The sequence below is a fragment of the Balaenoptera acutorostrata genome, chromosome 15, assembly GCF_949987535.1.
Source record: "Balaenoptera acutorostrata chromosome 15, mBalAcu1.1, whole genome shotgun sequence".
Lineage (NCBI taxonomy): Eukaryota > Metazoa > Chordata > Mammalia > Artiodactyla > Balaenopteridae > Balaenoptera > Balaenoptera acutorostrata.
Window position 1 is genome coordinate 89,863,411 of NC_080078.1, and position 26,567 is coordinate 89,889,977.

The 26,567-nt window shown below is 61.7% G+C and overlaps 3 protein-coding genes across 14 annotated transcripts; 1 reads left to right on the top strand and 2 right to left on the bottom strand.

Annotated features, from left to right (window-relative positions):
- Nucleotides 1-633: 633 nt before the first annotated feature.
- RGS19 (regulator of G protein signaling 19) lies at nucleotides 634-6,919 on the bottom strand. Of its 6 annotated transcripts, none has more exons than XM_057529006.1 (6): nucleotides 6,737-6,835; nucleotides 3,375-3,472; nucleotides 3,046-3,167; nucleotides 1,870-1,944; nucleotides 1,524-1,758; nucleotides 634-1,452 (listed from the first exon to the last, which is right to left on the bottom strand). In XM_057529006.1, the coding sequence occupies exons 2-6, from the start codon at nucleotides 3,402-3,404 to the stop codon at nucleotides 1,261-1,263; spliced, it is 654 nt and encodes a 217-aa protein (XP_057384989.1). In that variant the 5' UTR covers nucleotides 3,405-3,472; nucleotides 6,737-6,835; the 3' UTR covers nucleotides 634-1,260. The 6 variants fall into 6 exon arrangements, with proteins under 6 accessions (XP_057384989.1, XP_057384988.1, XP_057384992.1 ...); XM_057529005.1 differs by lacking the exon at nucleotides 6,737-6,835 and adding an exon at nucleotides 6,157-6,292; XM_057529009.1 differs by lacking the exons at nucleotides 3,046-3,167; nucleotides 3,375-3,472 and adding an exon at nucleotides 6,157-6,351 and having other exon boundaries at nucleotides 6,737-6,919.
- OPRL1 (opioid related nociceptin receptor 1) lies at nucleotides 6,876-25,592 on the top strand. Of its 7 annotated transcripts, XM_057529000.1 has the most exons (5): nucleotides 6,876-7,067; nucleotides 7,806-7,910; nucleotides 17,914-18,177; nucleotides 23,052-23,407; nucleotides 23,514-25,592. In XM_057529000.1, the coding sequence occupies exons 3-5, from the start codon at nucleotides 17,945-17,947 to the stop codon at nucleotides 24,035-24,037; spliced, it is 1,113 nt and encodes a 370-aa protein (XP_057384983.1). In that variant the 5' UTR covers nucleotides 6,876-7,067; nucleotides 7,806-7,910; nucleotides 17,914-17,944; the 3' UTR covers nucleotides 24,038-25,592. The 7 variants fall into 7 exon arrangements, with proteins under 7 accessions (XP_057384983.1, XP_057384984.1, XP_057384985.1 ...); XM_057529001.1 differs by lacking the exon at nucleotides 17,914-18,177; XM_007185174.2 differs by lacking the exons at nucleotides 6,876-7,067; nucleotides 7,806-7,910 and adding an exon at nucleotides 17,197-17,441.
- LKAAEAR1 (LKAAEAR motif containing 1) lies at nucleotides 10,103-11,900 on the bottom strand. Its single transcript, XM_057529011.1, has 5 exons — nucleotides 11,854-11,900; nucleotides 11,083-11,227; nucleotides 10,564-10,965; nucleotides 10,310-10,432; nucleotides 10,103-10,225 (listed from the first exon to the last, which is right to left on the bottom strand). The coding sequence occupies exons 3-5, from the start codon at nucleotides 10,954-10,956 to the stop codon at nucleotides 10,166-10,168; spliced, it is 576 nt and encodes a 191-aa protein (XP_057384994.1). The 5' UTR covers nucleotides 10,957-10,965; nucleotides 11,083-11,227; nucleotides 11,854-11,900; the 3' UTR covers nucleotides 10,103-10,165.
- Nucleotides 25,593-26,567: the final 975 nt, after the last annotated feature.

Consider the following 26,567-nt stretch of genomic DNA (forward strand, 5'->3'; position numbering starts at 1 on the left):
GGGAGGGCCGTGGGCGCACGGAGGAGCCGGGGTCTCACGACCTCTCCAGGCACCGCAGCTCAGGGTCCAGGGATTATGGGCGGGAGGCTAAGTCTGGGCCCCACAGCCGTGCCTGCCTGCAACCCTTCACGATGCCCCACTGCTCGTGGAAGCAGTGTGGATGGGGGTGGACCCCTGACCAGACCCTCTGCGCCCCGGTTGGTTGCAGCGTTGAATCGCTTTACCAAGCAGAAACTCAGGGAACAGGGTGGCAAGTGTGTGCCTTGTGGGGCCCGTGAGACAGTACAGGTGACTGCCTGGCACCCAGGGTCTCGGGGAGGTCTCCCCCGTAAGTGTCCTGCCCCAGCCGGCCAGCCCCTGCCAGGGACCCTGCCTGCCCAGGACCTGGCCGGTGCCTCTTGCTGCGTTGCCACCCTTGGTGGCCAGGTGCCTTGGGGGCCACAGCGCCCTCACGTGGGGAGGGCGGAGCACAGCGGCCTGCTGAGGCCGTTGCTCTGAGGGGCGGGGTTGGAGCAGAGCACAGGGTCCCTTCACTGAGCCTGGCTGCTCCCCTGCTGGGGGTCCTGGGCAAGTCCTCCTCCTCTAATTGCCCCCGCAAATGTGGACAGAGGGGAGAGGCTTTTACTTTAAAAATATCTTCAATAATAAGATTCTATTTTGGGGGGAAGAGGAGTGGAGTTAAATATGAAAACTTTTTTTTTTGTTTTTTTGATAAAACACACAGTGCCATGTTTCCTGGTTTACACTCAATGAACACATAAAAGAGAGACCGGGTCCTGCTGCCTTGAGCCTCGTTCTGAGGTCCTGGGTCTGATCCCGGGGTGCACATGGCACCAGCTGGAGGTCTCCTCTCGTCACAGAACTGGACAGAGGTTCTGTTCTCCACCAGAGGCATTTCTCAGGGCCCCCAGGGGCCCGGGGAGGAGGACCGTGTGAGCTTTGCGGGTCCAGGATTCTTTCAGGGAGGGCGCCTCCTTTCACCAGGTGGGAACCCCAGCAGGAAGCGCTCAGTGGGGGTGGTGGTGCTGGAGGGGCTGCCTAGGCCCAGAGGCCCTCACGCCTGCCTCTCGGCTGGATCCCGGGGCGCTGGGTCCTCTGGGTGGGGAAGGGGGCTTCTGGCCTGCCCTGCACCCGGAGCTCCTGCCTGGGACCGCCCGGGGCGCTGGGCCCGGCGGGTGTGCCCCACACGTGAAGCGCTCTTGTGAAAGGAGTCTCTGCCCGCGGGAGGGGTCCCGCGTCCAGGCAGCCACGGTGGGCAGTCTAGGCTTCACTGGAGGACGTGGAGCGCCCCCGGAGCAGCAGGGCGCGGTAGGCGGGGGAGCTGAGGAAGCGGGGGTAGGAGTCTCGGTGCATCAGCGTGTAAATCTGCAGCTGCGCGTCGTCAAACGTGTGCGCCGACGGCTCCTGCATCTTCTTGTTGATGCCCTCCCGCACCCGGGAGTCCAGGCTCACCTGCGGGACAGGGGCCGCGGTCAGGGGCCCGCAGGCGCCCCCGCCCCCCACCCCGGCCCCGCGCGGCGCACCTCCTTGGGGGACAAGATGGACACATAGTCCTCGTAGATGAGGCGCGCCTTCTCGTCCACCACGTGCTGGTTGGCCTCGGCCTTGAGCTCCTCGCACGCCAGCCAGAAGAGCATGTTCTCCTCGCTGTACTCGGTGCGCAGGAACTCCCGGAACACGCTGCGGCCCGCTGGGCTGTGCATCAGCTTGTCGAAGGACTGCGCCCAGCTCCGCACCTCCTCGGGGCTCGGCGTGGCGCTGCGGGGGATGCGCATCCGGGTATCCGCCACCGGCCGCGCCAGGCCCCGCCCCCTCCGCCCGGATCCCCCCACCCGCCCACACCGCGCAGAACCCCCGGCCAAGACTCACCAGGCTTCGCAGCTGGGGAGGGGCTGTAGCCTGCTCTCGCGGGAGGCCCGCCACGCTCGCCGCCGCTCCTCGTTCCTGCCGGCAGAGGGGAAGGTGGCACTGCCCTCCGCGGCACGCGTGTGCGCGCAGGACGCTGGTCACACAGTGACACCGACACGTGTCTGTATGGGCACGAGGCCTAGGAGCTCTCAGCACACGTGTGAACCCCCTGCAGGGTGAGTCTGCTCCTTTCCCAGACTCCGGTCCGGCCCTGGGCCCGTTTTCTTGCCTTTGGGGCTTCACAGGCCCCTGGGGTAGCTCTCCCTCCCTGGCCTGACCTCGACCCCCACTGCTGTCTCCCAGAGACTCCGGCTGATGTGGAGAAAGCCCCCAGCCCGTGTGTCTGACCCCGGACTCTCCCTCGGGGTCCTGCTTCTCTCCTGCGTTCCGGGCACAGCGTCAGTGCTGGCTCCCCAGGCCACACCTCCAGCTGGACCTCTCCCCAGGGTCACTGAGACAGCTAACGGACACCTCAAACTCAAAGGGCCAGACAGAACTCAGTCCCACCCTACCCCCACCCGCCAGACTCCTCGCTTGGCCCCCACGGCCAGATGCTCAGCGGGCCCTGACAATTCACGGCCTCGTGTCTCTAACCCCAGGCGCTCCCTCTCCTGTTTCAGGCCTCAGTTGCTCACTGGTCAGCTGATCCCCCTTTGGGTCCCCTCAGCGCTGTCCACTCAACAGCCAAGGGATGGAAGCCCGAAAAGGGCCAGGCCTCTGCAAGGCACAAAAACCCCAACAGGTTCCCCACGTGCCTAGAAACCACATTCCCCCTGGAGGCCCCATGTCCACCCCCTGCACTGTCCCAGGACCAGGTCTCTGCTTAAAGCTCCTCCACCTGACACAATCTGTAGGACCTGCTTTTGTTCTGCTGTGGGTCCCCAGGGCCAGTCTGGGCCGTGCGCGTGCACGTGCTGGCTAGGTGCCTGCATGTGGACACAACCTCGGCACACCAGCCATGAAAGTCACACACACAGAGGGGCCTGGGCACTGGCCGCCGGTCACCAGGCCCCTGGACGAGGGCTGTGGGTGATGCCTCAAAGGCCCCCGAGGGGTTGAGGAGTGGGGTCCTGGGCCCCAGGCCCGCTCAGTGCCCCCCTCCCCGCTGGGCACACGGTGCACCCCAGGCCCACGTACCAAGAGCAGCTGCAACAGCAGCACCAGCACAAGCAGCAGGGGTTTCGCCCGGGGGGGGCCGGGGGGGCCGCATCAGGACTGGACATGGAGGGAGGCTGGTCCCCCTCCTCTGGCCCTGTGTGCTGGGGGAAGACGGGGCCACCTCAGCCTCCAGGCAGAACCTGTCGGAACCACCTGCTTCCCCCCCGCCCCCCGCCTGCCTGCTGGGGGCCGTGCTTGCTCCCGGGGGGGGCATGACCCTTCTGGCCTCCCAGGTGTCCAAGGGTCTCCCAACTCCTAGTCATGCCCCCAGCCCCCGAGGGACAGAGTCAGCGGTGGAGGCGGCCCACCTGCTTCTCAGCCTCAGGCGGGGTGGGCATGGGTGGGTGGAAGAGGTTGCCGGGGCTCCGTGGTGCCTGCTCCAGGACCCTCACCACAGCCTGGGGCTCTGAGAAGAGAGGCCGGGACTCTCACGGAGGACCTGACACCGGTGGCGGCCTGCCGCCCTGGAGAGGTCCCGATCCTCCCGGAGGCGTCCCCCCGCCCCCTGCCCGGCCTCCCGCCTCCAGACCGCTCTGCCCAGGCCCTGACCCCCACTCCAGTCTACACTGTGGCTGTGAGGGGATGTGAGGTCAGGAAGGAGGGGACCCCAGACAAGATCTCCACAGGAGGTTCTGGGACACCCCCATCTGCTCGCTCCCTGGGAAGCCGGAAGCCAGGGTTCCTCTTTCTTGGTTTCCGGCTCCTGGCCCCTCCCAAGGGGGCTGGAGGCCCTCAGAGTCTGGGGCTATAAGGGCGGTGCGTAGGGGTGGTGGTCAGACATTTAGACCCCCCCCATCCCAGCGCCCTCCATCCCAGGTTTTCCTCGGCTGGTGGGAGGTGGTGAGGGTTGCTCCCCACGAGGAGTCCGGCTCAGCCCTGGGGAGGCCCCCCACCTGCTCCTGGGGACTCAGCAGGGGCAGCAGACCAGGCCTGCGACAAGGAGGACTTGAGTAGGACTTGGGGCTGGGGCGGGACGTCCTGAGGGTGCGGGAAGTGCAGCAGGCGCCGGTGAGGAGGGCCGAGAGCCGCCAGGGACCGCCACCTTCTCGGCCCGGTCACTGGCCCGGCACCCGAACACTCGGCTGGCACCTTCCCGCGCCCAGGGTCTCCCGGCCTCCCTTCCCCTCCCCCCCCCCCCCCCGCCAGGCTGCGGAAACCGCTGCGGCCCCAGGCCTCGCCGCAGGGCAGGGCAGGGCAGGGCGGGCGCGCCGGGCGGCGGCGGGGGAGGGGGCGCGTCCTGCTCCCGGGCGGGTCGGAGCCGCGGGGTCCCTTCCGCTCGGCGTCGGGGCGCACCTTCCACGGTGCGGGCGCGCGGGGGACGCCGGCGCCCCATCCTGGTGAGCGGCCCCCGCGGGAAACCCGCGTACCCGAGCCGCGGGGGCGGCCAATCAGGGTCCAGGAGGCAGTTTTGAACGCCTCCCCACCTGCCTCCCAACCTCTACCTCGGCCTGCGCCCACCTCGGCCCAGGCGAGGCGCCCCGCCCCACCCCCGGGGCCGGGGGCGCCCCCTGGCACGTCTGCCGCGCGGACCTTCCTGAAACCCCGCCGCGAGATGCTCAGGACTTGGTTTCACTTTATTTTCTCACTAAATGATCATCCTCCCTGCTGCCCCCCATCCCTCAGCTCTTGGCCTTTCAACGTCTGTTTGGTCCATGTTGGCCTCGTGGGGTGTCCGATGGCAGGAGAGGAAAGTGGACGCTCTGGGACAGGCCCCGGGTCAGTCACCAGGCTAGGCAGCTCCTGCCTCCCAGCCACTGACCAAGTGCTGCGCTCAGAGGTGACAGCCCGGGATATGCACAGCTGGGGCACCTCTGCCTCCAGAGCCTGGGCGTGCGGAGGCCTCGGCCTTGACCCAAATCTGGGGGCCAGGTGTAGGGTCCCACGGGGCCTTGGCCACTCAGCCACCTCCCTGGCTTCCCCTGAGATCGCTGGGGGCGACCCTCAAACTGGATCCCACTGGCTTCCAGCAAACAGATGGGGAAGAAGCAGCCCGACAGCATGCCTACCCTCAGGGGTCAAGTTTCTAGGGAAAGGAAGGGGTGTGGCAACCTCTGAGGTCTGGCAGCTGTACCCCAGACGGGCTGTGACTTCCCCAGGCAGAGCCGCTCTTCCTCCTCTGCACCCCAGAGGTCCAGCGTTGCCATTACGGGGTGGGGTGGGGTGGGGTGGAGGTGGGGGGGAGTCCCCATAGGCTACTTGCCCCGCTCTTCCTCCTCTGCACCCCTACCCACTGTGAGTGGGGGCAGGGCCCCAACCCCCACCCCCCCCAGCACCCTGAGGCACCTCTAGGCTGCCTTCTCCAACTCAGCTCTGACTTGGACGAGGGGAGCTGCCTGAGGATGCAGGGCCCAGGTGCTGGGGCCGAGTCGGCGGTGGGGAGGGGCAGGGGAGAGGCCGTCCCTTCTGTCCTGGTTGTAGGCCCTGCACCTGGTCACCCATCCCTGGGCCTGGCTCCCTGCACCCTCCTCAGGCTGGCTGGGGCCACCTGTGCCCCTGGGGCACCTGCTCTCTTTCTTGGTGGGGGTACAGGGTCTGAACCAGGGTTCCCGCCCCTCATTCGGGCACGTGGGAGGGGGCTCCCTCCCCTTCCCCAGCCCCTCCAGGCTTTGGCCCCTAAGTCTGGGATGGGAGAAGCTGGACAGGCAGCAAGTTTGGCCTCTGGGGACCGAGGCTCCCTCGGGAGCGGCTGCTGCTCTGCTCCACAGAAGGAAAAAGAACGTCCCCGAGCCCGCCCAGTCCAAAAAAAGAATAAGAAAATGTGACAATCCCAGGAAAGAAATGCCATAACCTTTGGGAGGGGGGTTGACAGAGGGGCTCCATTCCCTTCTTCTCATCCTCCTCAGCACCTTTCCTGTCTGCTGCGCCGCCCCCCTCCCCCGTAGGGAAGTCCCAGCCTGGCTCCTCCAAGGCAGGCCAGGTCTTCCTGGCCCTGGTGACCCTCGCCACGGCCCACCTCTACAATGGTGGGGGCAACCCACTTCTCTCTACCTCTCTCTCATGGTAGGGTTTGGCCTGGAGAAGTCTGCCCCTTCCTCCAGCCTCTGAGGCCCCCACCCCAATCTCAAGGAACTCGCCATGCGCCCCACTCACCAGCGACCCAAAGGCGAGGCAGGGGCGGGAGGGGCCAGGTTCGCTCTGGGCCCCACCCTGGCTGCCGAAGGGGCGTGTACTGCAGCAGCAGGACTCAAGTCAGACGGCAGGAGGTCCTCCTGCGCGTTCTGGAGCGAGGCTGGCGCCAGGAGCCCCCGATCGGCTCGGGCCGGGGGCGCAGCGCCTCCCCTGCGACTGGCAGGGATGAGTGGCTGCCAGATCCAACAGGGTGGGGGCGGGGGCAAACCGGGTGTCCCGCCTCGGCCCCTCCCCACAGGCTGAGGGGGGGGACGGGAGACGCGGAAACCTGGGTTCTTCCGGCCCCCCCACCCCCGCTTTGAGCAATCACTTCCCCAGGCTTTGAGCTGCAGAAAAGGGGAACCCGGTTGCAACGGCCCCTCCCCCACGCGCGGGGACGGGCTCCAGTCCCGCCGCGGCCCAGGGTCCACGTGGACCCCGCGGCGGAGTCCTTGGGGCGCGGATTCCGGCGCCGGTTTCCGAGGCTCCCGCCCCGCACGGCCCCCGGGCCCTGGCCGGAGGGGCAGGGCCGCGGTCCTCAGCGCCGCGCGCGCGCACTCACCGGCCGCGCTCCCGAGCCACTCGCGCCGCAGCCGCCGGCCCGCGCGCTCCGAGGTCCGGCCGAATCGTCGGGGAGCGGGCGCAGGCTTCAGTGCGCAGGCGCCTCGGCCTCACTTCCCCAAAGCGCGGGGCCGGGACTTCCTCGCGCGGGCAGACGCCGGCCCGGCCCGCCCCGCCCGGCGCGCCCCGCCCCGCGCTCGGCCGGCTCCGCGCCCCACGCGCCCACTCCCCACCGCCCCGCGCGCAGGAGCGCGGCGCCGCCGTCCCCACCGTCGCTTGGGGTGGCCCGTGCTGATGATGGGGCCTCTGGCCCCCCCGGGCCGGCTGAGTTGGTACTGCGGCAGCTGGGGGTGTGGCCGTGCCCCAGCTCTGCTCGGCGGGGCCGGTCCAGCGTTGCCATTACGGGGTGGGGTGGGGTGGGGTGGAGGTGGGGGGGAGTCCCCATAGGCTACTTGCCCCGCTCGAGGGAGAGGCCGCTGGAAAGGACTGTCCCCCGTGGTCAGTCCCGGCCCGGCCCTAGCCTCTCTGGCACTGGGTGTCCTCCCCTGTGAAATAGGGTTAAGGGCGCGCTGTCACCGTGCTGTAGGGGACTTCCCAAGGAAGGGGGTTCCTGGGCTTCGGTGCCAGTGATGCCGGGGGTACTGGTTCTTATATCCGGCGTCGCCAAATGTCCCTGTCCGTGGGGCCTGGCTGAGTCCCTTTCAACCCCTCCAGTTGCCCCCAGATGTTCTACAGTTTAAAGCCACACCTCCCCTTTGCCACGAATGCCTGTCCCTTCTCTTTGGACAACTCTCCTCATATTTTATGACCTGGTATAGCTGTGAGTTAAATTCCTTATCCCAGCATGCTTTGGGCCAGTGTCTGGGAGGCCCTGAGCCTGCTCTGGAAGTGGTCTGCAGAGTGTCTGAGTCCCCCTGGCCTCCGACCGTATGCAGCGCCTGTCCCCTGGTGCCCACAGCCCGCTCACAAAATGCCTTCCAGTTGCTCAAGTTGTAGGTGCTCACTTTTTTCAGTGCTCTTGGGGGTATAAAGGGGAGTGGAGATTTCACATGTGCTCTTCATTCATCCAGCAAATGTCTGCGTGTCCCCTGTGTGCCAGTCAGTGGGAACTGGCAGTGAGCAGGACAGACAAGCCCTGGAGCAGACAAGAAGTGGACTTGCAGACTGGGTGAGAGGTGAGGAGGGCTAAGGAGAACCACAGAGCGCGGAGGGGGGTGTTTCAGTGCTGCCTCTTGCTCAGCACAGGACGGAGCTGGAGCCGCTAGTAGAGCAGCAGGGCAGGAGCTGAGCTGAAGAGAGTGCGGGCCAAGGTCAGGGAGGAGAGAGGGGCCCTGCAGTCTGGGGGGCCTCTTGATGCCGTGTGCCCAGGGGGCTCGGCTGCCATGTTGACAGGCTGGCTGGAACAGGGCAGAGGCTGGAAGCTTGCCCAGATGGGAGGTGGCTGCTTCTTATTTAGCCTAGATAACAGTCCTGGGAGGTAGGTCCTTCAAAGACGGGCCAGAGCTTAGTCAAGGTCACACAGCCCTGCCTATGCCATGGTGCTTGACGTGGCATCTTCACCCACCTCCTGAGACGTGTGGGGCAGCTGGATGCGGGTGTGGGTCAGCGCACTTCTCTTCCACTCAGGCCACACTCTATACGCTTCTCTGGCCCGCCCCTCCCCCTCCCAGCCCTCCATACACTGTCCTTCCTCTCGCCACCCCTGCATGTCCCCCGGCCACTTAGGCCTCTCCATGCCCCTTGCCTCAGCCCTCCTGGGTCTTCTGCCCTTCCTCTGGGGAGTCTATCCCATGTTCCACAGGAGGAACCAAGTGGGCTGGGCAGGGGCTCATTTAAGGCTGTGCAGCAGGTAATGCTGGGGGTGGGATTTGAACCCAGGACCCTCTGTCTACAGCATGAGCTCCCAGCCCCAGAGACCCACCTGATCCCTCACAGCCCCCAGTACATTGGGCTGTGGCCTACATGCTTTGCTTTCCCATAGCAGAAACCTCCTTCAGGCCCTGCAGAAATGTCCTCGGGCACTTTCCCGGGCCTTCTCTGCAGACCGAGGACCCTTCCCTGGTCTGGGGATCAAAGGGTGCCCATGTGCCAGCCCCACACCTGGTGCAGAGCTGTCTGTGAGGCCGCCCTCTTGCTGGCCTCCTCAGGGCGGTGGGTGCCTCTCTCGTCCTCTGTCCTCAAGTGCCTGCCTGATGCTCCCCTTCCCTGTCTCTCTGCCCCTCGCCCAAGCCACCTTCTCTTCCCCTGTTCCTTGTTTCCCCTACCTGCCTGAACCGCCCCCTCCCGCCCATAGAGAGCTCCCCCCTCCCTCATGGAGCTTCCAGTCTCCAGCTCCACACACAGTTCTGGGCTTGGATCAACGCCAAGGGTGCAACAACCCAGAACAGGCGAAGGGTCCTGTGAGGGGGAAGGGCTCGCTGAGGACACAGAGGGCTCAGGTCCCCATTCTGAGCTGCGTCAGGGAGGGCGTTGGCCGCCACAGAGCAGGAGTCCTTGCTGGACCCCAGCTCTGACCTCTGCCAGTAGAGGGCCCACCCCTCCAGGACCAGTTCTCTGCTGCAGGCTGGCAACTCTGCCAGAGCCTCCTGGCAGCGGAGGGCCTTGTCTGAGGCCCCCACCTCTGTAGCCCGCTGGACTGCTGGGAGGGAGGAAAAGGGAGAGCCGGCTAAGAGAAATCTCAGTCTCTGCAAAGAGCCTGTGTTGGGCAGGAGAGTAAGTTCTCGAAGGAGAGATCTGTGCAGAAACTTGGGAGGTTCTTCAGAATCCAGGGGGTTTGCAGGATGTGGGTTTGTCAGAATGGAACAAGGGCGGTGTCCTTCCTGTCCTCTGTGTGTGTGCATGTGTATGTACGTGTGTGTGTGTGTGGAGGGTCCAGTAAGGGGGATCACAGGGGCAGAGGAGGACTATCAGGATGGAAAGGAAAACCCGAGGGTGATTTCTGCCTGAAGGGGTCTCCCCTTCCCCAGTCTCCTGTCCAGAATGTCACCTTCCTCTCTGATCCTCTGATGGAGTGACCTGCAGTCTGGGGCGGCCCACTCGGGTACCACTTTCTCCCTGCGGCTGCCCTTACCTCTGGGGGTGTGACTGCTGCTGATGCAGGCTCTCCCCATCACACCCAGGCTGGGGGCTCCCACGGACTCGCAGGGCACCAGACTGCCTGATGGGGGCAGCGTGGGATTTGGGGGATTAGGGGCGTCCCTGCCCCCTGTGAGTCTGATGTCAGCCAGCTTGTAGCTTTCCACTTTGTTGGAGGAGCTGCACCCTGAGTACCCCAGCGTCTGTGACATCGGATGTGGGAGACGCAGCATCCATCCGTCCCCCTTCCCTCCCAGGGGACCTAGAGAAAGGAAGCCTAGAGACCAGGGGGCGCTTGGAAAGTGAGAACTTTATGTAGGAGGGTGGGGCGCAGTCGTGCACTGTGGGGTCGCCATCAGCGCGGGAAGATGCTGCCGTCGACTTTCTCCTCCAGAATGGTTTCCACGCGCCTCCGCTGCGGGGGAGGAGGTGCTGGGGCCGGGTGTGCGGGGCGGAGGGCGGGCTCCCCCCTCCCGGCCCTTCCCGGGCTCGCAAGCACCTCTTGACGGTCCAGGGGGTCTGGGATCCGCGTGGGCTTCAGCTGCGGCGGCAGGAACAGCTCCAGCCGGAGGGCGGCGCGCGCGGACTTCTGCCGCAGGATGAGGAGCGAGACTTCCTCCGCCTGCGGGTGCCGGGGTCAGGGCACAGGGGTGTTGCGGAGCCTTAGCGACGGGCGGCCCCGCCGCGCCCGCAGAGCCCCGGGCCGGGTAGTCCCCCCGTCCCGACCTCGCCCCGGCCCCGCCCCTGCCTCACCCGCAGGCGGGCGTAGCGCAGTCGGAGAGCGCGGACTCGGCCGCGGGCCTCGGCGGCCTTGAGGACGCCGAGGACCCGGTCCTGGCGCTGCGCGGGCGGCTCGAGCGGCAGCGTCCACGCGCGCGGGTCAGGCATGCGGTACCCCAGCTCCGCTGACTCGCTCGGGAAGACGGAGGCGGCCGCGCCCACGTCCTCCAGCAGGTCGCCGAAGAGCAGGTGGCTGTGGCGCTGCGCGGGCCGCATGGCCGCCAGCCCCTCCAGCGTGAGGGCCCAGCCCGGCGTCGGGGGCTCCGCCTTGGCACACCCCACGCGGGCCCCTGCGCCCTGCGCGCCCTTGCCCGCTCGCTCCCGCGGGACCCTGCGCGCGGTCCCCTTCGTCGGCTCTGGCTGCATCCTCGGGCCCTGCCGAGGGAAGACGATGTCCCGTTGGCGCCCGCTCCTTCGGTCTGACCTGGCCCCGCCGTGGGTTCCCAGCTCCGGCCCCTCCGGACCCCGCGCAGCCCGCCTTAGGGCCCGCACCTCTGACCTCTGCACCTTTGCCGCACCTCGCACACGTCCCGGTCAGCTCGGCCTCCTTACTCACTCCTGCATTCCGCTAGAACTTTCTGATCCACTCCCTTCCTGCCCACGGGCTGTTTCTGCCGCCCTGAGTTGACCTCAGGCACTACCCAGGGGTGGAGACAGCTTGAGACTGCTCTGGGTGAGGCTAGGAGGACACTTCCTCCCATGCCAGGACCCTCGCTGTGTTCAGTCGCCCATGTCTGCGTAGGCCTCAGATCCCTCTGTCTTAGTGTTAGGGGCTGGAGATGGAGGGGGTGGGCCTTCATTATATCTTGGGCAGAGGACTCATGCTTTTCTGGGAGATGTGTGTGCGTTTGATGTTGTTGTGTGGGTCCGTTTGTGTGTCTGTGGGAGGTCTCACTTGTGTGCGGGGGAGTCGCAGAATCGAATGGACAGCTGGCTTGCTGCAGGGGAGACGCCATCCCCCCAGCCTGGCCCCCGCTGGGTCTAGATGGAGTAAGGGAGAGAGGAGCCCAGGGAAAAGGTGGTAGAGGGGGAAGGGCCCACGAGGTGCGAGAGGGAGACACCGCGGAAGTCCCGGTGCAGCCCTGCAGGGCTCCTTTCCTCGCCCGGCCCAGCCCACAGCACCCCAGACCCCGGACCCCAGATCCTGGGCCGGGTCCTGGCCCACACTGGGACAGAGGCTGGCGGTCCGCTCCCTCCCCCACCCCGTCCCTAGCGGCGGCGGTCGAGTGCCCGGCCCTTGCCTCCCATTTCCACACCCCATACTTTCCGCCTTCTCGGGTCTGGGCCTCCAACGCAGCCCAGACTCTCTGGGACTTGTTGACGCGGTTGCTCGGCAACCAGGAGGCCCGCCCCTCCCCCAAGCCAACGGGGGCGGAGCGAGCCCTCGGGGAGGTGCGCGGTCAGAACCGCCGTCCAAGTGCGCTGAGGTCCTCGGCCAGATGCCCCGCCCCGGGACCTCCCGGCTGTCAAGGACCACGAGGGAGATGACCGCCAGCTTTAACAGCCCGGGTGCGCTCTTTTTCCTTTCTGAAGAGCCCCAAACGCACTCTTCTGCGGGCTGTGGGCCCAGCTTCCTGGCTGGAGAGGTCTTTGCTGGCTAGTTTTGGGGTAAAGGGGCGCAGATCTGAGGAGACCTTCGTGGGTGAGCCCCTTCCCCCTCTTCATGGCCCACGAGGCCTCCCACAGCAGAACTCAGGACTCTTCACCTCTTCCAGGGCAAGTCTGGGGGTCCCAGGGGTGGTATCGGAACAGAGTCGGTTTTTTTTTTTAGACCATTGGTTTTTTTTTTTTTTAAATATTTATTTTCTTCCTTGTTTGCAAATAAATTTATTCATTTATTTATTTTTGGCTGCATTGGGTCTTTGTTGTTGTGCACAGGCTTTCTCTAGTTGTGGAGAGCTGGGGGCTACTCTTCGCTGCGGTGCGCGGGCTTCTCATTGCGGTGGCTTCTCTTGTTGCGGAGCCGGGTCTCTAGGCGCACGGGCTTCAGTAGTTGTGGCACGGGGGCTCAGTGGTTGCGGCTCGAGGGCTCTAGAGCGCAGGCTCAGTAGTTGTGGCACACGGGCTTAGTTGCTCTGCGGCATGTGGGACCTTCCTGGACCAGGGCTCGAACCCGTGTCCCCTGCATTGGCAGGTGGATTCTTAACCACTCCGCCACCAGGGAAGTCCTTTCTTTCTTTTCTTTTTGGGCTGTGTTGGGTCTTAGTTGCGGCGCGTGGGCTCTTCGTTGCGGCACGCGGGCTTCTCTCTAGTGGTGGTGTGCACGTTTTCTCTCTCTCCTTGAGGCGCGTGAGCTCAGTAGTTGTGGTGCGCGGGCTTAGCTGCCCTGCGGCATGTGGGATCTAAGTTCCCCGACCAGGGAGCAAACCGCGTCCCCTGCATTGGAAGGCGGATTCTTTACCACTGAACCACCAGGGAAGTCCCCAGACTCAGGTTTTGACTTCTGGGTCCTGGGTCCTAGATTTCTGTAATTTGTTTGTGCATTTGTTAATTTCATAATATTTTATAACTGATTCACTTAATTGATTAATTCTTTAATTTGTTCGTGCACTCGTCAGATTATTCTGGATTCATTAATCCATGTACTCATTCCACAGTTGATGTTAGGCCAAAATTAGTGCATTAAGTCCATAATTTGTTAAAGTATTGGTGGTTCCCACAGTGTAAACATGCCTCTCCCCTTCATTCATGGATGTACCAAGGTGGTCACTGAGGCCCATGGATGGTGCGGCTTTGGGAGTTCACAACCTGAGTCCCTGAGGGGAGAGGCTGTCCTGGCTTTGGGGGTGGGGTCTCAGCTGAGGTTCTGGCCTTTCTGAAGCAGGCTGTTGACTGTTCCCATTGATTTTGGAAGCTTGCTCTGGCCTCCCAGTGAGAGGGTAAGCTTTTTTTTTTTTTTTAAATACATCTTTATGGGAGTATAATTGCTTCACAATGCTGTGTTAGTTTCTGTTGTACAACAAAGTGAATCAGCCATATGCATGCATATATCCCCATATCCCCTCCCTTATGTGGCCCCGTATCTCCGGAGCTGGCATGCCATCCCCTCCTTCCCAAAGCTGCATGGAACTGTCCATCCTTCCAGCCCCCAAGCCTTTGCAGGAGCTGTTCACTGGATGCTTCCCCTTGCTGCCGCCGGGCTTGTGCCTTTAGGGTGAGGCCTGGGCCTTGGGATTCAGCATCACTGAGGGGCTTGTGAAGGCAAAGGTCTCTGGGCTCCAGAAGAAACAGTGAGGGCTTAGGCAGGCTGACCTACCTCCTTCAAGCAGTCCTCCTGGATACACACAGCCCAGGCCAGTACCACCTCTGGCCCTCACTCTGCGCTCCCACAGGAGTGAGTTCTCTGAGACAGGAGTCTGGGCCCTCCTCTCAGCTTCCCAGGGTCCCGGCCAGGGAGATGCGGGGAGGAAGTGACTTGCACTTGGGGAGAGGGGGAGAATGGGCACACTCTCCTGCAAGAAGGGGCTTGTAACTTTCCCTCTGTTTTTGTAGGATTGAAAACCTTTGACACCCTCTCCTCCCTAATTCCCAGAGGGCCTGGTGTTGGCACAGTTCACATTCCTGAGAGGAGCTTCTTCCTGCTTCTCCACCCCCCTACGGCTCCCCTGGGAGTGGGGGTGCTCCCTGTGTCTGGGGCCCAGCCACTGGGAGGCCCTGGGCCACGTCTCCCGCCTGTTTCTGTGTCCAGGATTCACGTGTTTTTCAAGGGCTGATGGAAATGCTGAGATCTGAGAGCATGCTGATCAACGCCAAGGCCTGAAAGTAAAGCTTCAAAATAGTATTAATAAGTATTATGAAATGACTGCAAAATTTAACATTATATTGCAAATCTACAATTCTCTGTCACTGTATGTAAATATTAGGAAGTTAAAATCACAAGGAAAAAGTAATATTTTATGAAGAAGCCCAGAATTATGAAAATCCGTTTACTTTTTTTTGCACGCAGGCTTTTCTCTAGTTGAGGCGAGCGGGGGCTACTCTTTGTTGCGGTGCACGGGATTCTCATTGCGGTGGCTTCTCTTGTTGCGGAGCATGGGCTCTAGGCACGCGGGCTCAGCAGTTGTGGCTCGCGGGCTCTAGAGCACAGGCTCAGTAGTTGTGGCGCACGGGCTTAGTTGCTCCGCGGCATGTGGGGTCTTCCCGACCGGGGCTTGAACCCGTGTCCCCTGCACTGGCAGGCGGATTCTTAACCACTGCGGCACCAGGGAAGCCCCATTCCTTTTACTTTTTAACAGCACAACTGGCCTGGTGACCGAATCCCTGGGGATGGCTGTCCTGGGTGAGGCTGCTGGCGACTGTGCTTTGATTCCTGTGCCCTGCTCCCGGGGGTGGGGGGTGGCAAAGCATATGCGGACCGAGGGGCAGCAGACAGTGTACCATCTGGCGTTGACGGGCCCTGAGTCACTGGGTGCAGGAGTGAGGTGCGTTCACCCCAGTTTGTGGGTGTCACCGGCACTCTGGGACCGGGGTCCTGCCCGGAATGCCTGTGACCTCCAAGTGTAGCCCTGGTCAGGCTGTCACTTGATATGTTGCGGACCCGTGTTCTGTGCTGTCATTCACGTAAGCTGCGTGTCTTGGGCTGTCGCTGGTACCCTTGCATGTTTTGTTTGGCCTGCATATGATGTGTGTGTTTGAGGTTGTCTTGCTTCGATACAGATGCTCACACGTGTTCCCTGCTGCCCCATGTGTGACACATACGTTCTGTGTCTTATCCTGGCCGTACAGGGGTCGAGAGAGGCTGGGCCATTTCCTGGGCCAGGCCCCCTTTGTGGGAACCCTGCAGGGTCCAGGGCTGGGGGCTACCATCCCCAGGGAGTGTCGTCAGCACCCTGGCCTGGCCCCCCACCGTCCTGTCCTTGGGCTGAGACTGCCCGTGCGGGCAGGTGGACCCAGGTGTCCTTGTCCTCGGTGCTGTCTCCGCCCCATGTGCCCTCATGGGAGGTCTGTCCAGAAGGGAACTCACACCCAGCCTCAAGGCAGCCTCCGAGCCCCGCCCTTTCCCCAGGCTGAAGGCCATTAGGAAATGCAGCTTCGTAAACTGGCGGGCAGGTGGGCCCAGGTAGTGGGGGTGGGAGGGGCTGAGGTTGGCTGCTCAGGCCTCGGGAAGCCCAGGTCGGGGAGGCTGCAGGAGGGCAAGCCCCTGGGGTTCCTGCCCTGCGGGGATCCCAAGGTCAGTGGGATGGGGCTTCGAGCTTTGCCTGGAGAATGTGGTGCACGTGTGTCCCCTGGGCGTCTGAGGCTTTGATCTGCCTCTTCTCCCGTGTCTACCTCGTGCCTCACGTGCACCCTAGTGTGGGTTTGCGTGGGTGTGGCCCATGGGTCTGTGGGTCCCTTCGAGTGTCTGTGCGTCCTCTGAGCATGTACCCATGTCTGTTTGTTCACCTGTGTGCCTATTTGGGCATCTTTGTGTGTGTTTTTGTGAGTCTTTGTGTCCTGAGTGCCTCTGTGGATGTGCCCCAAGTCTCCACACGTGTCCCTGGGTCGACTGCAGTGAAGATGCAGAGATAAGTCCTGGGGGACAGCCTGGGATGCTGAGCCCTAGGGTATTTGCCTGCTCTGTCCTCTCCTGATTCGCCAGGTATCCTAGCGACGCTGCTGCCAGTCGCCTAGCAACCAGGTCCCCATCCTTGGAGACAGATGCTCCAAGCAGGGTCTGGGCTGTGTGGGCAGAGCCCGGGCAGGAAGAACGACCCCTTGACTGGGTGGGGCTGGCAATTCAGCTCAGGGGTCACCCACAAGGCATGTGACCCCAGGGATGGGAAGGAGGCAGCTCCATGTTCTGCTGTGTGGGTGCTGGGGGCCCAGGCTGTGAGGGAATGATGTTCAGATGTTGTTCAGGGACCCAGCTGTGGCAGAGGTGCCCTTGGTGGGTCTTCAGGTGGCAGACAGACCTGGCTTTGAATGCTGTCTCTGCCACTTTGACAGGTGGCTTCACACTGCTGAGGTGCTGAGGCTTACTGCTCTTGTTGGCACAAAGGTGGTGCTGAGGCCCACAGTTAGGGGTAGTGGGGATGGACAAGCTCGTGCTTGTGACGGGCTTGGCACCCAGGAGGCACACGGGACACACTGGACAGTCCAGACATCCTGCTTGTTTATGAGGCTCTGATCTGATCAGGGCTGGCTGGGCACGGCCCCAGCCACCCAACCGGCGGCCCCCTGTGGCTCAGCTGCCCTGGGATCCCAGCTGAGGGGCGCTGTTCTGGGCATGGAACTCAGGCTGGGGCAGGTCTGAGTCCGTCCAAGGCCCTGCTTCTGTGTGAGATGCAGCTTCACGTCTGTCTCTGTCTTGTGTGTGTCTCTCCGAGTCTCCGTTCCATGGCTTTGTGTGTTTCTGCATGTCCTTTGTGTCTCTTCTTGTGTGTTTGTCGCTGTGTCTCCATGTGTCTGTCCCTGAGTCCCTGTGTGTCCGTGTGTGTGTGTGTGTGTGTGTGTGTGTGTGTGTGTGTGTCCGTCCACGCGTCTGAGTTCTCACGTGCACCTCTGTCCCTGTGTCCATGTGTTCGAGCCTGTCTCTGTCTGGGCTCTGTGGGTCCAAGCCTCTCTGTGTTGTTCATCTCTAAGGGTGCACCCTGGTCCCTTTGCATCTGCCCCATCCAGCCTGGGACCGCCTCCTCCATCCTGCACGGCCCCTCCCCCTCTGGAGCTGCAGCCTCCTCCCCTCCCCCGGCTCCGGGCACCAGGCTGCTGCGTCTGGTCTGGCGTCTGAGAAGGAGAAGGAGCAGCTGCCACTGAACGGCAGCCGCAGTCCCGTCCAGACCCAGAGCCGGGTCGGGCTGGCGCTCCCAGCCCTGCTCTGCCGCAGGCCGAGGGTTCGGGTCTCCGGGGTCCCAGCTCCCAGGGAGGTCACTGAGGTAAGGCTGAGCCGCTGGGGGCTGGCGTGGAGGTGACCTGCGGTGGCCGCAGCCCTCAGGCAGGGCTGGGGAGGGGCAGGAGGAGGCCCTGGGCTCGGTTGCCCTGTGTCCAGTGTTCCAGGTGCTTCTGGGCGTGTCTTGGTCCCTTTTGTGTCTGCGTGTGCACGAGGGCAGCTTTGGGCATCTGTGTGTGTGTGTGTGTGTGTGTGTGTGTCTGTGAGCCCCCGTGGGTGGACACATCCCGCTGCGTAAGCGCATCCGTGCATCCCATGTGGGAGCCCGCAGGCCAGCTGAGACCGTGTCCCTGTGTGTGTGCACGTGTGCCCCTGTCCCTGGCATACACGTTTGCGTGTCTCCATGTGCCCCGGTGTGTGTGTGTGTGTGTGTGTGCGCACGCACGTGCCTCCGTGTCTGCGGCCCGGGGCAGGGTGGGTGCTGGGTGCCGCGCTCACATGCCCCTGTGCCTTCCCAGGTGCCGCGGGGCTTTGCGCGCAGGGCGGGGCATGGAGTCCCTCTTCCCTGCGCCGTTCTGGGACGTCCTCTACGGCGGCCACCTGCGGGGCAACCTGTCCCTCCTGAGCCCCAACCACAGCCTGCTGCCCCCGCACCTGCTGCTCAATGCCAGCCACGGCGCCTTCCTGCCCCTCGGGCTCAAGGTCACCATCGTGGGGCTCTACCTGGCTGTGTGCATCGGGGGGCTGCTGGGGAACTGTCTCGTCATGTATGTCATCCTCAGGTAGGCTGGGCACCCCCCCCCCCCCCCAGTTTCCCACTGGTGAGTCCCGAGCAGCTGCCGAGGGGAAAGGGGCAGGCGCTGCTCTGGCAGGCTTGGCGGTGGGGATCTCCCATTCCCCTGTTCAGTTCCCGGCCCCCTGCCACTGGGCAGGGTCAGTGCTGAGGCCCTGGTGGCTCAGCTCCGCAGGGCGGAGGCACTTGACTGTGGGGACAGGGAGAGGCCGGGGCCGGTCCGGGTGTGGGAGGAGGTGCAGCTCTGTCCCAGATGGAGCGTCACCCTGACTCCCGAGAGGCGACGTTCCATCTGAGCCATGGGCCAGGCTCCCAGCCAAGCTGCCGCGTGAGTACCCCACGGGCCCCCACAGTGATCCCGGAAGGCAGCTCTTGTGGGCGGCGTCCAGGTCCGGCGCTGGGGCAGCCTCACGAAGCCCCTTCCTCAGCTCCGGGGCTCCGTGTTCACCGCTGGTGTCTGGGCCGATTCCAGCATTTGCTGGCGCTCAGAATGGGAACGCTCGTGGGGTCAAGGATGGCAGCCACGCTGCTGGGGGGACATAATGGGGGATGGTGTGGGGACATTGTGGAAGGATGGCCGAGACCGTATGAGGGGACAGCATGGGGAAACAAAGTGGGAAGAGCGTGGGAGAGAGTGTGGGGACAGTGTGGGGGACAGCGTGGGGACAGCGTGGGGGACAGTGTGGGGACAGCGTGGGGGACAGCATGGGGGACAGCGTGGGGGACAGCATGGGGGACAGCGTGGGGACAGCATGGGAGACAGCGTGGGGGACAGCGTGGGGATGGCATGGGGAGCCAGAGTGGGAAGAGCATGGGGGGGGAGTGTGGGGACAGGGTGGGAACAGCGTGTGGGGATGACATCGGGACGGTGTGGGGACACACGCACGTGTACATGTGTGTACACACGTACATACATGTATGTGCACGCATGCATGTGAGCATGTAAATGGTTGTGTGTACACACACGGGAGTGTGCACCCGTGTGAATGTGTACACGTATGTGAGTGTGTGCATGTCTGGGTGTGTGCATATACGTGTGTGTACTGCACTCTGTACATACATCTGTGTGCATGGACACAATACATGCGAGCATGTATGTGTACATGTATGTGAGCGTGGGCATGAATGTGTGAGCGTGAACACACACACGTGTGTGCATGTGGGTACACGCACATGTGCTCGTGTATGTGTGTACACACACGTGTGCATGTGCACATGTATGTGTGCACGTGCACACACCCTTGTGGCTGTGTCCGTGTGTGTGCATGTGTGTAAGCATGCCCTTGTACATTTGTACGTGCTGGTGTGTGTCGTGTGTGTGCTCAGACAAGGGGCTGGGAGGAGCAGCCGCCCTTCCCCCAGTGCTGACCCCGGGGTACTAGACTCACGTGCCCCTTCGTGGCTGGAGGGTGTGCTATGGGTGAGAAATGTGGGTGGGGGTGGGCTTGTTCCTCCTTCCGGTTGTGAGTGTTTCTTTTGGGGCCTCTCCTCTGCGCGGGGGCATCAAAACCCTCAGAGGCACGTCTTGATTAGAGCAGAGAGGGGAGGTCGTCTTGCCCACGAGCAGTCCCCACGGAGAGCGGTGCCCGCGAGCTGCTGTGAGCACGCCGGGCTCAGAGGCAGAGCGATGTGTTCTGAGCCGTGGGGCCAGGGGGGACTGCCTCAGCGGCCAGAAACACCCAGCTCCAGTCCCTGCTCTTTTTTTACAGACAATGTTCTTAAAGCAGTTTTAGGTTCACAGCAAAATTGAGGAGAAGGTACAGCGGTTTCCCATATAGTCCCTGCCCTGCCCTCCCCTCCCCAGGCATAATCTCCCCCATTATCAACATCCCCACCAGAATAGTACATTTTCACAACTGATGAACCTACATTGATACATCATGATCACCCCAAATCCATAGTTTACCTTAGGGTTCCCTCTTGGTGTTGTACTTTCTATGGGTTTGGACAAATATAAAATGGCATGTATCCACCATTACAGCATCACACCGAATAGTTTCATTGCCCTAAAAATCCCATGCTCTGCCTTCTCCTCCTTTCCCACCTCCCAACCCCTGGCAAACACTGATCTTTTTACTGTGTTCATAGTTTTGCTTTTCCAGAATGTGGAATCATACAGTCTGTAGCCTTTTCAGATTGGCTTCTTTCACTTAGCAATATGCATGTAAGGGTCCTCCATGTCTTTTCATGGCTTGATAGCTCATTCCTTTTTACTGCTGAATAATATTCCATTTTCTGGGTGAGCCATAGTTTATTTATTCATCCACCTACTGGAGGACGTCTTGGTTGCTTCCAAGTTTCAGCAACTATGAATAAAGCTGCTATAAACATCCGTGTGCAGGTTTTTATGTGGATATGTTTTCAACTCCTTTGGGTAAATATCAAAGGGTGGGTGATTGCTGGATCTTATGGTAAGAGTCTGTTTTGTAAGAAACTGCCAAACTGTCTTTCAAATGGCTGTACCTTTTGACATCCTCACCAGCATTTAGTGGTGTCAGGGTTCCAAATGTTGGTCATTCTAATAGGTATGTAGTGGTATCTCGTTGTTTTATTTTATTTTATTAAAAAAAAATTATTTTTGGCTGCGTTGGGTCTTCGTTGCTCTGCACGGGCTTTCTCTGGTTGCGGCAAGCGGGGGCTACTCTTTGTTGTGGTGCACGGGCTTCTCATTACAGTGGCTTCTCTTGTTGCGGAGCACGGGCTCTAGGGTGCAGGCTCAGCAGTTTCGGCGCATGGGCTTAGTTGCTCCGCAGCATGTGGGATCTTCCCGGACCAGGGCTCGAACCCGTGTCCCCTGCATTGACAGGCGGATTCTTATCCACTGAGCCACCAGGGAAGTCCTCATTGTTGTTTTAATTTGCATTTCTCTGATGACATAGGTAGAGCATCTTTTCATGTGCTTCTTTGCTGTCTGTATATCTTCTTTGCTGAGGGTCTGTTAAGGTCTTTGGCCCATTTTTAACCAGGCTGTCTGTGTTCTTATCGTTGAGTATTAGGAGTTCTTCGTGCATTCTGGACAGCAGTCCTTTGTCAGTTGGGTCTTCAGCAAATCTTTCCTCCTGTCTGTGGCTGCCCTTCTAGTTCTCTTGACCCACTTTTCCTTTTACCAGCTCTGTGGCCTTGAGAAGACCATTTAGCTCCTCTGAGTCTGAATGTCCTCCTGTGCAGACTGGGCATCAAAATAGTGCTTCTGAATCTTAAATGAGTTAAAATCCAAGTGAAGAACTTGGCACAGGCATCTGCCATCATCACTGTCCTTGTTATTTGGTCATGATTAAGGCCTCTTTGAGCTTATTCTTAATCTCTCTCTAAGAGGCAGAATGAAACCCCAGATTCCTTCATGGCAGCTTAATTGACATGGAACATTGTCGTCTCTGGTGTTGCCACTGTCACCAGCACCACCACCACCACCATCACCAGCACCACCACCATCATCACCATCACCAGCACCATCACCATCACCACCACCACCACCATCACCAGCACCACCACCATCACCAGCACCATCACCAGCACCACCATCACCATCACCATCACCACCACCACCACCATCACCAGCACCACCATCATCACCAGCACCACCACCACCATCACCAGCACCATCACCATCACCATCACCACCACCAGCACCACCACCACCATCATCACCAGCACCACCACCATCACCAGCACCAGCACCACCATCATCACCAGCACCACCATCATCACCAGCACCAGCACCACCATCATCACCAGCACCACCACCACCATCACCAGCACCATCACCACCATCACCATCACCAGCACCACCACCACCATCATCACCAGCACCACCATCATCACCAGCACCACCACCACCATCACCAGCACCACCACCACCATCATCACCAGCACCACCACCAGCACCACCAGCACCATCACCACCACCACCATCATCACCATCACTAGCACCAGCACCACCATCATCACCAGCACCACCATCATCACCAGCACCACCACCACCACCATCACCACCACCAGCACCACCACCAGCACCACCACCACCACCACCACCACCACCATCACCACCACCACCACCATCACCACCACCACCACCACCACCATCACCAGCACCACCACCACCAGCACCACCACCAGCACCAGCACCATTGCTGCCACCACCACCACCAGCACCATCCCTACCACCACCATCACCACCACTGTCGCTAGCACCATCTCCACCACGACCACCACCACCACCATTGCTACCACCACCATAATTACCACCATCACCAACACTACCACCATCACCACTATAACAACTATTAATTCATTTAGCAGATAGTTATTAAGCACCCACAATTTCTCCAGACCCATGCCAGGTTCTTGCATACAATCAGACCCCATTAGCATCTGTCCCATCCCTGTCACCATTTCCTGTCTCGGTTGCTAGGCAACAGTGAGGCCTGGTTTGGTGTGCTCTTCCAGATTCTGGAGCCCCTGGAAACCTCTGGTGGTGGAAGGGCCAACATTTTGGTCCAAGAAGGGTCTTGGGGGAGACTTGAAAGGGAGGAGGACAGGTTCTTTGTCTTATGAGTCCTGTCTCTGCTCTCATGCAGGGTCAGGCAGACACTCTGCTCCCCCCCACCCCACACCCATCTTTTCCAAGGCAGACAAGTCTTTAGGTTGCGAACCATTTTTTGTGTGCTGTAAGTACTTGAAGAATTTGTTAAAATACTTGCCTTTGGGCTCCATGGCATTGGGCTGGGCCCATGAACCTACATTTTAGCAGGGGGCAAAGTGGGTTCCCCCTGTGATGGCCAAGAGGAAGGGCCCCTTGCCCTTTGCTGCCAGGTCTGCCAGGTCTGCCAAATGAAGCCTTCTTCCTCCCCGTCCTCTCTGCAGACACACCAAGATGAAGACAGCTACCAACATTTACATCTTTAACCTGGCCCTGGCAGACACTTTGGTGCTGCTGACACTGCCCTTCCAGGGCACAGATGTCCTGCTGGGCTTCTGGCCGTTTGGGAACGCCCTGTGCAAGGCAGTCATCGCCATTGACTATTACAACATGTTCACCAGCACCTTCACGCTGACCGCCATGAGTGTGGACCGCTACGTAGCCATCTGCCACCCCATCCGTGCCCTTGACGTCCGGACATCCAGCAAGGCCCAGGCTGTCAATGTGGCCATCTGGGCCCTGGCCTCAGTTGTCGGCGTTCCCGTTGCCATCATGGGCTCGGCACAGGTTGAGGATGAAGGTCAGTGCAGGGGACCCTCCTCCCCAGTGCCACGCTCGCCTGGCTCTGGGTGGCTCTCTCCCTGCCCGCCTGCCCGCCTGCCCTGACCCTGCTTCTCTCCCTGCAGAGATCGAGTGTCTGGTGGAGATCCCCGCCCCCCAGGACTACTGGGGCCCCGTGTTTGCCGTCTGCATCTTCCTCTTCTCCTTCATCATCCCCGTGCTCATCATCTCCGTCTGCTACAGCCTGATGGTCCGGCGGCTGCGAGGCGTCCGCCTGCTCTCCGGCTCCCGGGAGAAGGACCGGAACCTGCGGCGCATCACGCGCCTGGTGCTGGTGGTGGTGGCGGTGTTCGTGGGCTGCTGGACGCCCGTCCAGGTCTTTGTGCTGGTCCAAGGGCTGGGCATCCAGCCAGGCAGTGAGACTGCGGTGGCCATCCTACGTTTCTGCACGGCCCTCGGCTACGTCAACAGCTGCCTCAACCCCATCCTCTACGCCTTCCTGGACGAGAACTTCAAGGCCTGCTTCCGCAAGTTCTGCTGCGCGCCCAGCCTGCGCCGGGAGATGCAGGTGTCAGACCGCGTGCGCAGCGTTGCCAAGGACGTGGCTGTTGCTCGCAAGACCGCTGAGATGGTGCCACGGCCGGCGTGACTAGGCGTGGACCTGCCCATGGTGCCCGTCAGCCCGCAGAGCCCATCCACGCCCAACACGGAGCTCACCCAGGTCACCGCTCTCTAGGCTGACGTGCAGCTGCCCATCACCAGCCGCCACGGGCCACCCTGTGGCCTTGGAGGGTCCGGTGACATCATGGGACAGGTCAGAGCATTAGGGCTGCCCCGAGGCCCTGGTCATACTAAAGCTGCCCTCCTAGTGGAGGGCGGGGAGGGGGTGCAAGGACTCACTGGTGAGCATGCCCGGCCAGAGCCACCCCGGCACTGCCAAGCTTCATGGACTGTTCTGGCCTCTCCCCTGCTGCCTCCCGCTCCGGGTGGGCACACAGCTGGAAGCGTGACAGCAGCTGTACAGTCCCACGTGCCCCTCGTGCTGTGTGCCGTCTGCATGGAGCCTTGCGGTGTCTCCTCCGGGCAGCTGGATGGACCTGGCGCTGCCTGGAGAGCCCAGTGGGCATCCCTGGGCAGTGGGACTCGCCCTGAGAGTGGAACTCCTTTAGGAGGCTTCTCAGCAAGCCTGTTCCCTCCAGGACGCATGAACTGTTGCGCCGCAGACACGGCCGTTCAGGTTTGCGAGGTGGCCAGGAGGACCGCCGCAGGCCACCCTGTCATTTGTGAAGCAGCCCCATGTGCCTGGTCTCAGCTGTGGGGTGGGGAGGGCTCTGTGGTGCTCTGTCTGGGTTGCCTGGGCCCCGCCTCGGGCTGTGCCTCAAAGCCCCCCTTTCAGACTCCATCAGAGGTCAGCGGCTGTGCAGCTGTCAGGACCCTGTGTCCTGCTTGGGTCCTGGTGGCCTTGGAAGGATGCCAGTTGGGACAGGTTCTGCGCTGCACCCCCAGTGACTGATGCCCTACTTCACTTACAAGCCTCCAGTTATCTGTGGGGGGATGCCTGAGCTTCCCAGTCAGAGGCGGCTTCGTATGCAGAGCTGGAAGGAGAGCTGGGGCTGGCAGACCTGCTTGAGGGAGGCTGCAAGGACCATCTGAGCCGTGGGGACCTTGCCCGCTGTGACCACCCAGAGAAGTACCCTCCCAGTCTGCAGATGGAGGCTGCAGGTCGGTGACTTGGCAAGCGTTCTCCCTGCAGACAAGCTGCTGAAACATCTGCAGTGGTAGAGCTGCCTCTGCCTGCCAGCTGAGCTGCAGACCTGGCCAGGTGAGCTGAGGCACCTGGAAGGAGGACGAGGTGCTGACTCTGGACTGGCCTCTCCTGCTTTGGGGGCCCCGGCCCTGTGGGGTCGTTCCTGGGGAGGACGGGGCTCTGTCCGCGCTGCCAGCAGCGGGAGGCTCTGAGAACCAGAGCCGCTATGGCTGCAGCATTTTCGTGCCAAGGCTGAAAGACATGTGCATTTGTGCCGGTGTAACATGTGTCTCCCCGTATCTATGCATGTGGACAGTGTGATTTCCCCTGCACGTAACCAGCCCTGAACTGTCTCCAGGGGCCGTGTTGGAGGGTCAGAATAACCCCCTGCACGCTGGTCAGGGCGCTCTGCTTGCAACAGGTGTTTCTGACTCTTTGGGGGGCCATGGGGGTAAATTCTCTGGGATTAGCACGTGGGGTGTAAGTTGATTCGTCCTCCAGCCTGCTCTGTGCCCCTCACCTGGCTCTGTGCTTGGCAGACTGTCCCCCGGGAAGCTCCCACTTTGGGAAGGGGTCGACTAGTTCATGACGTGCTGGGGGCCTGTCTTTGCTTCAGCGCAAAGTTTCTCCCCAAACAATCAAGCGCTGCACTCCCCGCCCCTGTAGCCAGAGGTTCCTGTGGATCCGGTGGGTGGGCGCTTCCCCACAGTGGGCTGTGGGTTCTCTTCACTCCATCTAGTCTTAGCAGACCACCTCCCCCCACTCTAGCTCCTTTCTCGTTCCTCGGGCGGATCCAAGGGACTTTGATGACAGATGGACAGAACTGCTTCCTTTGGCAGCCCTGAGATTCTGATATCCTCCTGGCTCCTGCGTGGGCCCGGTTCTACCCAGGCTGACTGTCGGGCAGACAACCCTGTCAGAGAGAGGGGCTTCTCCAGGGCATCCAGGGCCAGCTCGGTCGCAGTGCTTGGGCACAGGCAGAGGGGCCAATCTCCGGGTTTATATAAGTTTTAATGACAAGCAAATTGCTGTTAACACAAAAAATTAGCATCAAGGGAAAGTTTAGGGTTCCCCCTGTGATGGCCAAGAAGAAGGGCCCCTTGCCCTTTGCTGCCAGGTCCGCCAAGGTGGCCAAATGAAGCCTTCTTCCTCCCCGTCCTCTCTGCAGACACACCAAGATGAAGACAGCTACCAACATTTACATCTTTAATGTGGCCCTGGCAGACACTTAGGTGCTGCTGACACTGCCCTTCCAGGGCACAGATGTCCTGCTGGTCTTCTGGCCATTTGGGAACGCCCTGCGCAAGACAGTCAGTGGCAGTTAGCATGGGGGGCGCTCAGGAGGCAGCGAGGTCCTGGTGGAGGAGGCGGCTCAGGGTGGGCTCCGGGCTGCCGACCAGGCCGACCCCGCAGCGAGCGTCTGCCCTCGTCC